General features: G+C 45.3%; 1 protein-coding gene across 2 annotated transcripts in view; it reads right to left on the bottom strand.

Moving 5' to 3' along the window:
• Positions 1 to 1,040: 1,040 nt before the first annotated feature.
• The window catches only part of LOC126106604 (cytochrome P450 4c21-like), a 130,042-nt gene continuing 115,629 nt past the window's right edge, over positions 1,041 to 15,453 (bottom strand). For both annotated transcript variants that reach the window (XM_049912946.1, XM_049912947.1), the window contains one exon: positions 1,041 to 2,075. In XM_049912946.1, the coding sequence (XP_049768903.1) occupies positions 1,638 to 2,075 (438 nt within the window). In that variant the 3' untranslated portion in view covers positions 1,041 to 1,637. The remainder of the gene's footprint in view (positions 2,076 to 15,453) is intronic.

The raw sequence follows: 15,453 nt of genomic DNA, 5'->3' as shown, positions 1-15,453 counted from the left end.
TCCTTGTAGAGAGCACATATATACACCTGCTTTCCCTTCTTTGCTTAGGACTAGTTTATCAACCGAGTTCTTGGTTTTCATGCAGGTGGTTCTTTTTTCTCCAAAGGTCTCTCTAATTTTCCTGTAGACAGTATCTATCTTACCCCTAGTGATATAGGCTACTACATTCTTACATTTGTTCTCTAGCCATCCATGTTAGCCATTTTGCGCTTCCTGTCGATCTCATTTTTGAGACATTTGTACTCCATTTCACCTACTTCATTTACTGCATATTTATAGTTCCTCCTTTCATCAATTACATTCACCTGTCTCTGAAACTGCTGCCTTCACTATTTATTCTCTCAAAACTACCCATTTTTCTTCTACTGTATTTCTTTCCCTCATTATTGTCAATCGTTCCATAATGCTCTCTCTGAAACTCTCTTCAACCTCTCGTTCTTTCAGTTTGTCCAGATCCCATCTCATTAAATTCCCATCTATTTGCAGTTTCTTCAGTTTTACTCTGTAGTTCATTACCAATAAATTGTAGTCAGAGTCCACATCTACCCCTGAAAATGTCTTACAATTTAAAACCTGGTTCCTAAATCTCTGTATCACCATTATATAATCTATCTGAAACCTTCTAATGTCTGGAGGCCTCTTCCATGTATACAACATTCTTTCCTGATTTTTAAGCCAAGTGTTAGCTAGACTAAATTATGCTCTGCGCAAAATTCTACCAGGTGGCTGCCTCTTTCATTCCTTACTCCAGTCCATGGTCACCTACTATTTTACCTTCTCTTCCTTTTACTACTATCGAATTGCAGTCTCCCACTACAGAGAGTGATTCCATATGCTGAAACCTTGCAGAGGCCAAAATTCTGGATGGTGTGTGGCTGATAGAGATTGCACTGCTTTCCAGGTTCTCACAGCAACAATTTGCGGAAAAAGCGGAAGCAGTGCAGCAAAATGTTGAGGAAGATCTGCAGGAGTGTGGTATGTGGTTATATGTCCTGGGATCCAGCAGAGGCCCTTGGCTTTTGTTAAGATCAATGCAATCCTTTTAATTAAATATCTCTTTATTGACTGCAAACAACATTACAACTCTGAACAAAAATTTTTATAGGCAGCCAGCATTCATCTCTAAACCACCTAAGTACTACCTACAAAAATTGAACATAGAAAAACAGAAAAATCAAAATGTTCGCAAGTTAGCAGAGCTTTGCAAAGCCAAGAAGACAAACATGTCGTCGACCATCCTTCACTGTATGCACGATCTTGGAAGCAGTTAGGACTAAAGTTACTGGAGCGCCCAATAAACAGTAAGTTATTACAGGTCCCAATGTATTTAGATTATTATTTTGATTTTAATGTTATTGTATGTTCAGTTTCTGGAGGTGGATTACGGTGATAGATGTAGCTGTGCAACAGGAAGGTAAAGCGTCTCAGGATAATGGCCTGGAAGATCTTAATTTTCAGCAATGACGAGGGTGGCCAAATGGGCTGGAACCATGCTGAGGCTTGCTGGAGACCATCCTCCTCTTGACGGTGTGTTCACTGACAGAGTGAGTGTTGTCATTGTCAGGAGCTTTATGACAGGAATGAAAACTGTCTCAGGACATTGGTCAATATGATGATCAGTAATGTTGAGAGCGGTCCTATGCCTTAGGGCCATCCACGGGCACGCACGACACTCTGACTGGCTTGATGGGGCTTAGGCTGAAGGAGAGCGCACTGTCCTCCAGGTCCTCGCGTCGGCCACATGGCAGGAAACGGAAGCGCCTCAGTATGTCAGCCAGGTAGACTTTGAGTTGCAGGCGGCCGTACTGAGAGCCCACGCAGTTGCGCGCGCCCAACCCAAATGGCAGGTAGCTGCAAGCATGTTCCTTGCCGACACGGTCCTCCAAGAAGCGCGAAGGGTCGAACCGCTGTGGGTCCTGGAAGAACTGCGGCAGGCGGTGTGTGAGGAAGGGTAGCACAAAAAGCAGGGTACCCTTAGGAACTGACACCCGCTCTGCAGAGCCTCCAGACAGCCAGATGTCTTCTGTGGCCACCCGAGGAAGCATCGGGACGGTTGGGAACAATCGCAGTGTCTCCTGTGGGTCACACCAGAAGAGAGTGAAGATACACTGACCGAAAAAAGTCGCAACACCAGAAAAATAATTAATGTAGGGTAATGAAACTTCAGGAATACATTTATTGGTCTAGTTAACACGTTTAAATGATTAACATTGCAAGATAACAGCTTAATCTAAGCGCGAGATAACCCATTGCGAATGTGAAATGTTGATATGTTAATAATAGACTTAATGATCTGTAGCGTGATGGAGAGCACATTGTCCTCTGAGACCGCCAGAATGTTGAATGCAAGTATGCAAACGTGCACGCATTGTATTACAGACGCCACATCTTTATTTTTGGGATGGAGTTTCGTGCTTGAGCAGTTGGTCCGTCAATACAGGAACGGTTAATACAGGTTGTGGATAATGCTGAATACATTGTCCAATGATATATGTGTTCGATCGCAGACATATATTGTGAGTGAGCAGACCAAGGCAACATGCCGACATTACGTAGAGAATGCTGGATTACAACAGCGATATGAAGGTGAGTGTTATCCAGTTGGAAAACGCCTCTTGGAATGCTTCTCATGAATGGCAGCACAACAGGTTAAATTATAAGAATGACACGCACATTTGGAGTCAGGGTGCGCAGGATAACCTCGAGAGTGCTCCTGCTGTCGTACGAAAACGCACTGCAGACCATAACTCCAAGTATAGGTCCAGTGTGTCTAACACACTGACAGACTGGCTGCAGACCCTCAACTAACCTCCTTCTAACCAATACACGGCCATCAATGGCATCGAAGCAGAACCAGCTTTCAGCAGAAAACGCCGCTAGACCTCCAGTATGCTGTTCAATGAACTCTCACTTGTAACCAGTGGAATGCGTTCTACAGGGCGTCTGGGTCAGAGCTGTCCTTGAAGTAGAAGATTTCTAATAGTTTGTTGTGACAAACTGGTGTCAATTGCTTTTCAAGTTGCTGTTTGCTGATGCAGTATGATACGACAGAGCCGTACGCCGAACATGATGGCCTTTCCTCTCAACAGTGCAACATGGCCTTCCGGAGGCCCGTCTTCTTGCGACAGTACGTTCTCGTGACGACCTCTGCTAGTAATCACGTACAGTGGCTACATTCACGCCCAGCGTTTAAGCAATATCGCAGAAGGAATAGCGACCTTCTCGTAGCCTATTACTCGACCACAATCATAGTCAGTGAGCTGTTGACAATGCCATCTTTGGCATATTTGAGCAGCATCATCTCACCGCGTCCAGTCTTAACGGTAACTAGCTCTCACGACCCTTTCAGCGTTTATTTAAAGTGAACCTTAGTTGCAGCCTCATAGTGACGGTACTGGTGCCACACTGATGCGAGTGGAGCATGATTTTAATAGACATCATGTTTCAGATGTAGAGACACGCCTACCAACTTTCGTTTATGTCGCATAACTCCTTCTTCGAGCTGCAACTTTTTTCCATCATTGTAGAGTATCACGTCTTACACCGTGTTCCCACCATCAGATAGACAGGTAAGGAAAGTCCTTAATTTTGGATGGAATACATGTCTTAACTACAAGTGCGTTACATACGAGTCTATAGTTAGTCGCTAGATTACGTCGTGCAATTACGACGATGTTCCGTTGGCACAAATGCCCCGGCGCTGCCGACCACTGGGCAAAAGCTTACTATTGCAGTTGCTGAGACGATTGCCTGTGAGCAGTGCGATGCGATGGGGGAGGGGTGGGGGTGCACTGTCCTTCCCCTCTATCCCTGCTCACTTCTGCCACAGAGCTACTCATGGTTTTTGTTGTTGGCCATCCGAATCAGTTCCCTCCTAGTACAATTCTGTGCCACGCTGTGTGTGTGTGATTGCCAGTCTCCTTTTGTCTTTTGTTTACAACATCAGTGCCAAAGCGGGAAATTCTTGTGAAACACGTATTCAGACATTATGTCTCGTTAATAAACATGAAAAAATCAGGAAACACATGCCACCAACGATACTTTAAATAAAAAATAACAATAAACGCATTTCAGGAATTTCACAAAAGGTGTCAGTAGTAACAGTCCATACGTATGGCAGATACTGAAACCAATGTCACATAAATGATGGATATCATCAATGTTATTCCTGATGAGTCAATCCGCTGAGAAACTGTGATAATTTCGTATACTTACATTACTCGAATCTCATCAACTGTTTCGAGAAAACGTTGTCGACGATGTCACCGAAAACCGTGAAGAGGAAGTTCAGCCAGTTGTGAAATCAGCTCAACCATCAAAGGGTTCGTAACTCCAAACCTCCTAATACCGATGGTGTTAGGCCACTTCAACACTAAAATCTTCCATTCTTAGCAGTCGTTTACCTTACCTCCATCTACAACTCCTGTCTAGATTGCATTATTCTCCTACAGCCTGGAAGACAGCCAAAGTCATCACCCCTCCGAAACGAAACAAAAATCCCCTCTTTCCACAAAACCACAGACCCATATATCTTTTAAGCTTTCTTAGTAAAATCGTGGAACGCATAATTATCACATTATTGAAAACCTTCCTCAACGACAGGCAAATCATCATCCCCCTAACAATCTGACTTTGGTGCGGGGCATGGCACAACTACCCAGAGCAACTGGATGGTCAAGGAAATCTGCAAGGTCATGGTAAAAGGGCACAGCATGGGAGTTGCCTTCTTGGGTATCGAGAAGGCCTTCGACCATGTTTAGCACCAGGGCTTACTACACGAACTTACTGCAATCAAGTATCTGCTCCACATAATCAATTCTGGCATCTTTCTTAAGCAATATAAATTTTTTTATTAGCTTAGACAAGTGCAAAAGCAACATAAAATCATAGATGCAGGAATACCCCAGGGTTCTGTCCTGGGTCCCATACCACATGGTGTCTGTATTAACGACATCCTCAAACAAGGCAAAAGTCATTTGCACTCTTTGCAGATGATACAGTTGTCTATGCCAGTCACGCAAACACCAATTACATCGTGATGCACCTGCAGCGGCACCTTGAGCAAATTACTTAATCGTGCAATTTCTAGAGGATCAAAATTAATCTCCAAAGAAAGCTGCATAATGTTCACAACCAGGATTAGAGCACCCAGTCATCAGCTGTCTCTAGAGAAGCGAGATTTCCCATGGTGTGAATCGGTAAAATATTGACAACAAACTACTTTGGAGTTACACATTACTGATGGATGTAATTGGGGTTTTGGGCAGGTTTTATCAGTTCCTGAACTGTACGGCTGTGAGGTCTGGGGTACGGCTGCTGATACTCATCTGTGCAAACTACAAGTGCTTTAAAATCATTACAGATGAACCCAAGTTCGTTCCACATACACAGATACACAAAGGCACAAACATGCCATCCATCACATCTATCGTCCAAAAACACATGCAATGACTCTAAAACAGAATAGGCACATCATGATGTCATCTCATCTCATCATTAGGTACAGACCCAAATCACACTAACTATAAAGCATCCTAAGAATGAAGTACTAAACGCAAAATTTGGGATACACAAAACAAAAGAAACATTTAACAAAAGCCTCATTCTCAACCTTTACTTTAGACAGAATGTGCTATATACAGACATACTACCAGTCAGACGGTGAACCCATTGTATGGCACTGACTTCATATTTTTTGTTTCAGGATGTATGTCGTCATCTGTTGTTACACAGGGGAAACTACACGAAATAGCATATTTAACACTCTCATGTAGGCAAGAAAAGGAAATTGCTATCTGTTCAAAGTCACCCAATATTATAATGATTCTGTGCTAGGGTATTAATTTTATCCTCCGTTACAAAACCTTACGCTGATAATGCTAAGCAGAAAAGGCAGTGATAGTTAACACAAACAAATAGGCATTCTGAACTGACATAGTATTCTAAAGACTGACTACCATTAGCCCAGGTAAGTTCCTAAATGCTCTATGTACTTCTAACTACTTCTGTTCCAACAAGTCACATTGTCACACTGGAGCAAAATTCTGAGTGACTGCAATTCCATCATATTTTATTGCGTGGGGGCAATGATGATCAATTGACAAAGTGACTGGTATTACACCCTAGAAGGTATTAGGTACGGCAGTGATGGTCAGCTGCCAAGGTGACTGTTATCACCTTGCATATGCATGTATCTTTGCTTTTCGAAATATGACATACTGGAAGATTGCATCAGTGTACATATGCAGATGTCAGCAAGTCTAATCATGATATCAATTAAACAAGTTCAGTCTTGTTCTGGAAAGTTGTGAGTTTTTTCAAGATGGAAGAGTCACGAATGTCGCTCACTAAGATTAAGCTCATTCTGTACACATGACATCATGCATTTCCTGGTATCCAATGAGGGCTCGGTAGTGTCTTGAACACTCTGCTGGGAATGTCATACCCAGTGTAAGCATTAAACCTCACTGCAGCAAGTTACTTCTGAATTTTTATTGCAATTGTGGTGAGCTGAGATGACTGATGGCTGTGGTAAGCCTCCATGCACAATAAGCGAGGAATTCATCATAAGCGACAGAGAGAGAGACATGATTTGCAGGACATACATTTCTTGAAGTGCAAAGCCTCTTTATGCATGCATGACAACTCTCACTTTGAGCTGGCAATACTGCATTCCTCGTACATTACTCGACCTGTCTGTACTGACATTGTTCGTAAATCATACTGTAGAGACTGTTGAGACTTATCAAAGTCAAGACTTGTTCCCACAGTGCAGCGGGAGTCAGCTATAAGAGGTGTGGGCTAGTTGGAACACTTGTATCCCTTTCAATCCCTCAGTAATATATTGCAATGTTTCTGCCTCATTAAAGACAGAAAGAGAGTGAGGGGAAATGTACTTTTATGCACAAATCAAGAGATGAAACTTACTGATTATGATGAGATAGATGTGTCAATATTGTACAGAACTGTTCAGCAGCGGAATCAGCAAGCGGTGTGCGAGCGTGTGTGTGTGTGTGTGTGTGTGTGTGTGTGTGTGTGTGTGTGTGTGTGTGTGTGTGGATGTTGGAGTAATTTAGATGAAGAATTACTGCAAGATACATTATTTATGTAATTTTTTGGACAAATACGTTTGGACATGGTACAAAAATTCTGTTAGTGCTGACACTTTTGAGAACAGCCAAGATGCCTACTTTGGGTGCATAGTGCCATTCCATTTTAATGCCCTCTGACGTACTACACACTAATTGGCTGCTTCACTTTAATAGTATTCTGGTATTAGCTGGAAAGGGGAGGGGAATAACAGAGGAGGAGGGAAACGAAGTGGTGTGTCACGTGCTTGATAATGACAGTTTGATTTGTCATGAGAGAGAGAGGAGATGGGCATTGTTGTCATCGTCTTGGAATTTTGAATTGCCAGCCAATGTCAGCGACTGCAGTGCCCAGCAGTACTGTGACTATAGCACCGACAAGTGGCGGAAACTTGACCTGTGGCCTGGAGTCTCATAGATATAGTACTCCTTGTGGTGTGCGTACTGTAAGACCTTCGGCACACACACCATCAGATTGTTTGACTTGTCGCTGTAACGAAGTAGGCGAGTGTCAGCAATATGTCTCGTGGTCTTATCATGGCGTGTTTATCTTCTGCCGTTAGGTCAGACGATAGAAATGCCACTTGCATGCTTAGAGCAGCAGATTGACGGTGACCAACTTTAAACAGAACTTGATTAATTTTCACAAACATTTATTAAAATAATAAAAATCATAGACATTACGTAAATTGATTCTGGATGCTGTTTACAATTGACAATCTGTAGTTACTTTGGTCTTGGTACGTTAATCTTATTCTCAAATATCTCTGATACTTGACAAAGTGTCTAAACATTTCTCTTCATGGCTATGTACAGGAATATGATAATCGTATTAGGCGCAGTATGAAACTTGACTACAGACTAATGCAGACTAATGCAGACTGACTAATCGGAGGTCTGTACACTCGTTATAATACCTCGAGCGTTCAGGTATCACTGCACGAGTATGATCCACGAGGAGAAAAGGTTCTACGTTAGCAGCAATCTCATTGGCTGCGTTACATATTAATACGCAGATCGGCGGAAGCAGAATTTGGTCTGTCTCTAAGACAGCGCCATCTCGTAGTGCGGAGATGGACGAGCGCTGCGCCTGCACTGTTGGACTTAGCGAGGCGCCCTCTAATGGGAAAGTTGTGTACGCGCTGACTACGCGGAACTATGAACACAACACTTCTCATACTGCAATTTTCAGTTCATCGAACTACAAGATTGGCTTCGGACCTCAGTTACTTTTCTGTTCCAAAGAAGGTTATCGTCACTCAGCCTGTTTGAGTGAAAACCATGATTCATTGAAGTTAAATAAAATTTATCTATCCAGTTAAAAGTCCTTAAAAAGTTGCCTATAAGTAACGTTAATTGTCATTAGATATTTTGGTGCAGTGTTATATGTTTCTAGAAGATTTCAACGGGAGAGCGTTGTGGAACCATTGTAGTTCGTTGCACACATGTAAACGATTTTTTAGATAGTGTTGGAAGCCCCATGACGTTGTGGATGATGGTGCTCTATATAGAAAAGTCGCTATGCTAGAAAACTGTAGCGAACAGCAAGAAGACCTGCAGAGGATCGAACAGTGCAAGGACATGAGATTCCCCCCACATGAACCATGGACCTTGCCATTGGTGGGGAGACTTGCGTGCTTTAGCGATAGAGGTAACCATAAGGTAGGTGTATCTACACTCCTGGAAATGGAAAAAAGAACACATTGACACCGGTGTGTCAGACCCACCATACTTGCTCCGGACACTGCGAGAGGGCTGTACAAGCAATGATCACACGCACGGCACAGCGGACACACCAGGAACCGCGGTGTTGGCCGTCGAATGGCGCTACCTGCGCAGCATTTGTGCACCGCCGCCGTCAGTGTCAGCCAGTTTGCCGTGGCATACGGAGCTCCATCGCAGTCTTTAACACTGGTAGCATGCCGCGACAGCGTGGACGTGAACCGTATGTGCAGTTGACGGACTTTGAGCGAAGGCGTATAGTGGGCATGCGGGAGGCCGGGTGGACGTACCGCCGAATTGCTCAACACGTGGAGCGTGAGGTCTCCACAGTACATCGATGTTGTCGCCAGTGGTCGGCGGAAGGTGCACGTGCCCGTCGACCTGGGACCGGACCGCAGCGACGCACGGATGCACGCCAAGACCGTAGGATCCTACGCAGTGCCGTAGGGGACCGCACCGCCACTTCCCAGCAAGTTAGGGACACTGTTGCTCCTGGGGTATCGGCGAGGACCATTCGCAACCGTCTCCATGAAGCTGGGCTACGGTCCCGCACACCGTTAGGCCGTCTTCCGCTCACGCCCCAACATCGTGCAGCCCGCCTCCAGTGGTGTCGCGACAGGCGTGAATGGAGGGACGAATGGAGACGTGTCGTCTTCAGCGATGACAGTCGCTTCTGCCTTGGTGCCAATGATGGTCGTATGCGTGTTTGGCGCCGTGCAGGTGAGCGCCACAATCAGGACTGCATACGACCGAGGCACACAGGGCCAACACCCGGCATCATGGTGTGGGGAGCGATCTCCTACACTGGCCGTACACCACTGGTGATCGTCGAGGGCACACTGAATAGTGCACGGTACATCCAAACCGTCATCGAACCCATCGTTCTACCATTCCTAGACCGGCAAGGGAACTTGCTGTTCCAACAGGACAATGCACGTCCGCATATATCCCGTGCCACCCAACGTGCCCTAGAAGGTGTAAGTCAACTACCCTGGCCAGCAAGATCTCCGGATCTGTCCCCCATTGAGCATGTTTGGGACTGGATGAAGCGTCGTCTCACGCGGTCTGCACGTCCAGCACGAACGCTGGTCCAACTGAGGCGCCAGGTGGAAATGGCATGGCAAGCCGTTCCACAGGACTACATCCAGCATCTCTACGATCGTCTCCATGGGAGAATAGCAGCCTGCATTGCTGCGAAAGGTGGATATACACTGTACTAGTGCCGACATTGTGCATGCTCTGTTGCCTGTGTCTATGTGCCTGTGGTTCTGTCAGTGTGATCATGCGATGTATGTGACCCCAGGAATGTGCCAATAAAGTTTCCCCTTCCTGGGACAATGAATTCACGGTGTTCCTATTTCAATTTCCAGGAGTGTACAATGGAGGAGTATCTGTTGAGATGCCAGACAAATGTGTGGTTCCTGAGGGGGGCAGCAGCCTATTCAGTAGTTGCGGGGGCAACTGGATGATTGACTGATCTGGTCTTGAAAGATCAACCAAAACGGCGTTGCTGTGCTGGTACTGCGAAAGGCTGAAAGCAAGCAGAAACTTTAGCCGTCGTTTTTCCAGAGGGCATGCAACTTCACTGTATAATTAAATGATGATAGAATCTTCTTGGGTAAAATATTTTGGAGGTAAAATAGTACGCCATTCAGATCTCAAGGCGGGGACTACTCAGGAGGATGTCGTTATGAGGAGAAACAAAACGGCCGTTCTGCCGATCAGAACGTGACATGCCAGATCCCTTAATTGGGCAGGTAGATTAGAAAATTTAAGAAGATAAATGGATAGGTTAAAGTTAGATATAGTGGGAACAGAGAAGTTCGGTGGCAAGAATAATAAGACTTCTGGTCAGGTGAATATAGGGTTATACACAGTACTAAGTGTGGATAATGTAGGAGCAGGTATAATAATTAATAAAAATATAGGAATTCAGATAAGCTACTATGAACAGTATAGTGAACGCATTATTGTAGCCAAGATAGACCCGAAGCCTACACCTACTGAGACATGCATGGCTCGTGTTAATGCCATGTGTTGTTTGTCATCTTATACACTCCTGGAAATTGAAATAAGAACACCGTGAATTCATTGTCCCAGGAAGGGGAAACTTTATTGACACATTCCTGGGGTCAGATACATCACATGATCACACTGACAGAACCACAGGCACATAGACACAGGCAACAGAGCATGCACAATGTCGGCACTAGTACAGTGTATATCCACCTTTCGCAGCAATGCAGGCTGCTATTCTCCCATGGAGACGATCGTAGAGATGCTGGATGTAGTCCTGTGGAACGGCCTGCCATGCCATTTCCACCTGGCGCCTCAGTTGGACCAGCGTTCGTGCTGGACGTGCAGACCGCGTGAGACGACGCTTCATCCAGTCCCAAACATGCTCAATGGGGGACAGATCCGGAGATCTTGCTGGCCAGGGTAGTTGACTTACACCTTCTAGAGCACGTTGGGTGGCACGGGATACATGCGGATGTGCATTGTCCTGTTGGAACAGCAAGTTCCCTTGCCGGTCTAGGAATGGTAGAACGATGGGTTCGGGACGGTTTGGATGTACCGTGCACTATTCAGTGTCCCCTCGACGATCACCAGTGGTGTACGGCCAGTGTAGGAGATCACTCCCCACACCATGATGCCGGGTGTTGGTCCTGTGTGCCTCGGTCGTATGCAGTCCTGATTGTGGCGCTCACCTGCACGGCGCCAAACACGCATACGACCATCATTGGCACCAAGGCAGAAGCGACTGTCATCGCTGAAGACGACACGTCTCCATTCGTCCCTCCATTCACGCCTGTCGCGACACCACTGGAGGCGGGCTGCACGATGTTGGGGCGTGAGCGGAAGACGGCCTAACGGTGTGCGGGACCGTAGCCCAGCTTCATGGAGACGGTTGCGAATGGTCCTCGCCGATACACCAGGAGCAATAGTGTCCCTAATTTGCTGGAAAGTGGCGGTGCGGTCCCCTACGGCACTGCGTAGGATCCTACGGTCTTGGCGGGCATCCGTGCGTCGCTGCGGTCCGGTCCCAGGTCGACGGGCACGTGCACCTTCCGCCGACCACTGGCGACAACATCGATGTACTGTGGAGACCTCACGCCCCACGTGTTGAGCAATTCGGCGGTACGTCCACCCGGCCTCCCGCATGCCCACTATACGCCCTCGCTCAAAGTCCGTCAACTGCACATACGGTTCACGTCCACGCTGTCGCGGCATGCTACCAGTGTTAAAGACTGCGATGGAGCTCCGTATGCCACGGCAAACTGGCTGACACTGACGGCGGCGGTGCACAAATGCTGCGCAGCTAGCGCCATTCGACGGCCAACACCGCGGTTCCTGGTGTGTCCACTGTGCCGTGCGTGTGATCATTGCTTGTACAGCCCTCTCGCAGTGTCCGGAGCAAGTATGGTGGGTCTGACACACCGGTGTCAATGTGTTCTTTTTTCCATTTCCAGGAGTGTATTACCGTACTGACGCCTCGTTTTCTTATTCCATTTACTGGCGTCGGTAATTTCCTGCCTCCCTTGCCCGAGAGTGGCAGCAGCAGCGCGTATCGATAAGTGCACTGTCGTATCATCTCTGGAACGACCGATAGCATTTCCGGGTCTTCGTGTGTCCGGAAGTGAGTTGGAGACGGACCACGAGTGCAGTCGGGACGCAGCAGCAGTGGAGTCGGGGACGGAGCGCTGGTGAGGCGCCGACAGCCAGTGCTCGCCGACAGCTGGCGACACACATGGACTGTCTGCCGGAGGGAGATTGGAGCGGGACGACCGTAGGTTGGTCGTTCGGTTGGTTGTCTCATCGGCCGACGTGTATTTGGTCCTTTCACCGTTTCCGAGGCTGGCAGTTTTGACTTAATCTAGTCACGGCTGTTCACCTTGTGTCGTTTGGATTTCGTTTTGGCTGTTGGGACATTTCCACGAGCAACAACGTGTGTTTTCAAATTGGGAAATTTTAGCCACTCTCCGGTGGAGTTTAACTGTACTTGGTTATTTTGAATTAAACTGCACCAGCGGAGTCTTCTGCATTGTGGCCGTTAACGTTCTGGTTACCTGCCCTGGCCGTTGACGTAAATTCAGGCAGTGTATTTTTCACATTGTGTTGTCGCTGTCCAGCTCAATGTATAACTGGTTGTGGGCGTCAATACCTTCTATGTTGTTCCACTGAACCCCGTGTTGTGTGCTGGTCGGCTGGAGCGGAAGTTATCTTGTCGGTAGGTCTGTTGACTGTCTGTCAGTTGGGCTATCGTCGGATCGAGAATGGTTGGGCCGACTGCCTGTTTCACCTAAGCGAGCGCTAGTTTTTGAATTCGAGTCCGACCCGCGGAAACGTCTGAGCGCCGTTGAGTGTACTGCCTTTTCTTATTTTTTCTTCTTGTTTGTATTGTATGGCATGTAGCAGATTTTTAAATTAAGGTTGTTTGCCCTTAAGGCGTAAAATTGTTTGGCCTTTGTAGGTTCAAATGGCTCTGAGCACTATGGGGCTTAACATCTGTGGTCATCAGTCCCCTTGTTTGGCCTTCAGCCTAGTTTAAAGATCCGTTTTAAGGTAAGGCCTTTGACCTTTTAAGAACCTATTTTGGTTTGGGTCTTAAGTGATGGGCCTTCTGCCGATTTTTAAATTAAAGTGGTTTTGCTCTTAAGGTGTGAGATTTTTTGGGCCTTCAGCCTAATTAAAGAACTGTTTTAAGATAAGGCCTTTTGCCTTTAAAAAATTTAATTTTGGTTTGAGTCTTAAGAGATGGGCCTTCAGCCAACTTTAAAAAAAATTAAAGTTGTTTTGCTCTTAAGGTGTGAGATTGTTTGGGCCTTCTGCCAAATTGAAAGAACTGATTTAAGATGAGGCCTTTTGCCTTTTAAATTTCTGATTTTGGTTTGAGTCTTAAGTTATTGGCTTTCAGCCAGTTTTAAATGAAAGTGGTCTTGACGTTAAGTCATGAGATTGTATAGCGCATTCAACTGGTAATTAAGTTCAAAAAATTAATTTTGTGTTTTTTTTTTTTTTTAAATTTTCCTGGCTCTTGTAATGTTTGATGAAATAAATAAAGTTGTATGTTTGAACGTAGCTGACAGCCGCTAATTCTGGCCCTTTTCCACAATATAAACTACCTGTCGTGGGCTGTGGGTTTAGCGTCTCACCTATAAACTATAAACCAGATGTGGACCGACCACAATTTATTGGTTATGAACTGTAGATTAAAAGTGAAGAAGCTGCCAAAAGGTAGGAATTAGCGGAGATGGGACCTGCATAAACTGAAAGAACTAGAGGTCGTAGAGCATCAGGGAACGATTGACAAGAACAGGGAAAAGAAATACAGTACAAGAAGAATGGGTAGCTTTGAGAGATGAAGACAACAGAGCATCAAGTAGATAAAAAGACGAAGGGTAGTAGAAACCATTGAGTAACAGAAGAGATATTGGATTTCATTGAAGAAACGAGAAATTATAAAAATGCAGTAAACGGAGTAGGCGAAAAGGAATACTCAAAAATGAGATCGACAGAAAGTGCAAAATGGCTGAGCAGGGATGACTAGAGGGCAAATGTAAGGATGTAGAAGCTTATTTCACTAGAGTAAGATGGATACTGCCCACAGGAAAATTAAGGAGACCTTTGGAGGAAAAAGAACTATTTGTATGAATATCAAGAGCTCAGACGGAAAACCAGTCCTAAACAAAAACTTGAAATCGGAAAGGTGGAAGGAATATATGGAGCGTCTATACAAAGGTGATGTACTCGAGGTCAATATTGTGGAAATGGAAGAGGACGTAGATGAAAATGAAATGGAAGATACAATGCAGTGTGAAGAATTTGACAGCCCACTGAAAGATCTAAGTCGAAACAAGGGCCTAGGAATAGACGACATTCCTTCAGAACTGCTGATAGCCTTGGGAGAGCCAGCCATGACAAAACTCTTCCATCTGGTGACCAAGATGAATGAGAGAAGCGAAATATCCTAAGACTTTAAGAATGATATAATAATTTCTACCCCAAAGAAAGCAACTATTGGCAGGAGTGAAAATTACCGAACTATCAGTTTAAAGAGTCATAGTTGCAAAATACTAATACGAATTCTTCACAGACGAATGGAAAAACTGGTAGAAGCCGACCTTGGGGAAGATCAGTTTCGATTCCGTATAAGTGTTCTAACACGTGAGGCAATACTGACCCTACGGCTTATCTTAGAACACAGGTTAAGGAAAGGCAAATCTACGTTTCTAGAATTTGTAGACTTAGAGAAAGCTTTTGACAGTGATGACTGGACACTCTTTGAAATTAGTAGGTGGCAGGAGCAGAGGAGCAAAAGGCTATCTACAATTTGTACAGAAACCAGATGGCAGTTATAAGAATCGAGGGGCATGGAAGCAGTGATTGAGAAGGGAGTCAGACAGGGTTGTAGCCTATCTCTGATGTTATTCAATCTGTATATTGAGCAAGCAGCAAGGGAAACAAAAGTATTTGTATGGAGTGTAGACATGTATGGAAATGAAACACAGGCGATAAATAGTTTAGATAAGGCGAGATTAGAATTTTTAGAAATGTGGTGCTACAGAAATATGGTGAAGATTAAATGGGTAGGTCAGGTAACTAATAAGATGGAACTGAATACATCTGAAGAGAAACGAATTTT

This window comes from Schistocerca cancellata, chromosome 10 (genome assembly GCF_023864275.1).
Source record: "Schistocerca cancellata isolate TAMUIC-IGC-003103 chromosome 10, iqSchCanc2.1, whole genome shotgun sequence".
In the NCBI taxonomy this organism is placed as follows: Eukaryota; Metazoa; Arthropoda; class Insecta; order Orthoptera; family Acrididae; genus Schistocerca; species Schistocerca cancellata.
This window is presented reverse-complemented; position numbering and strand designations above follow the sequence as displayed.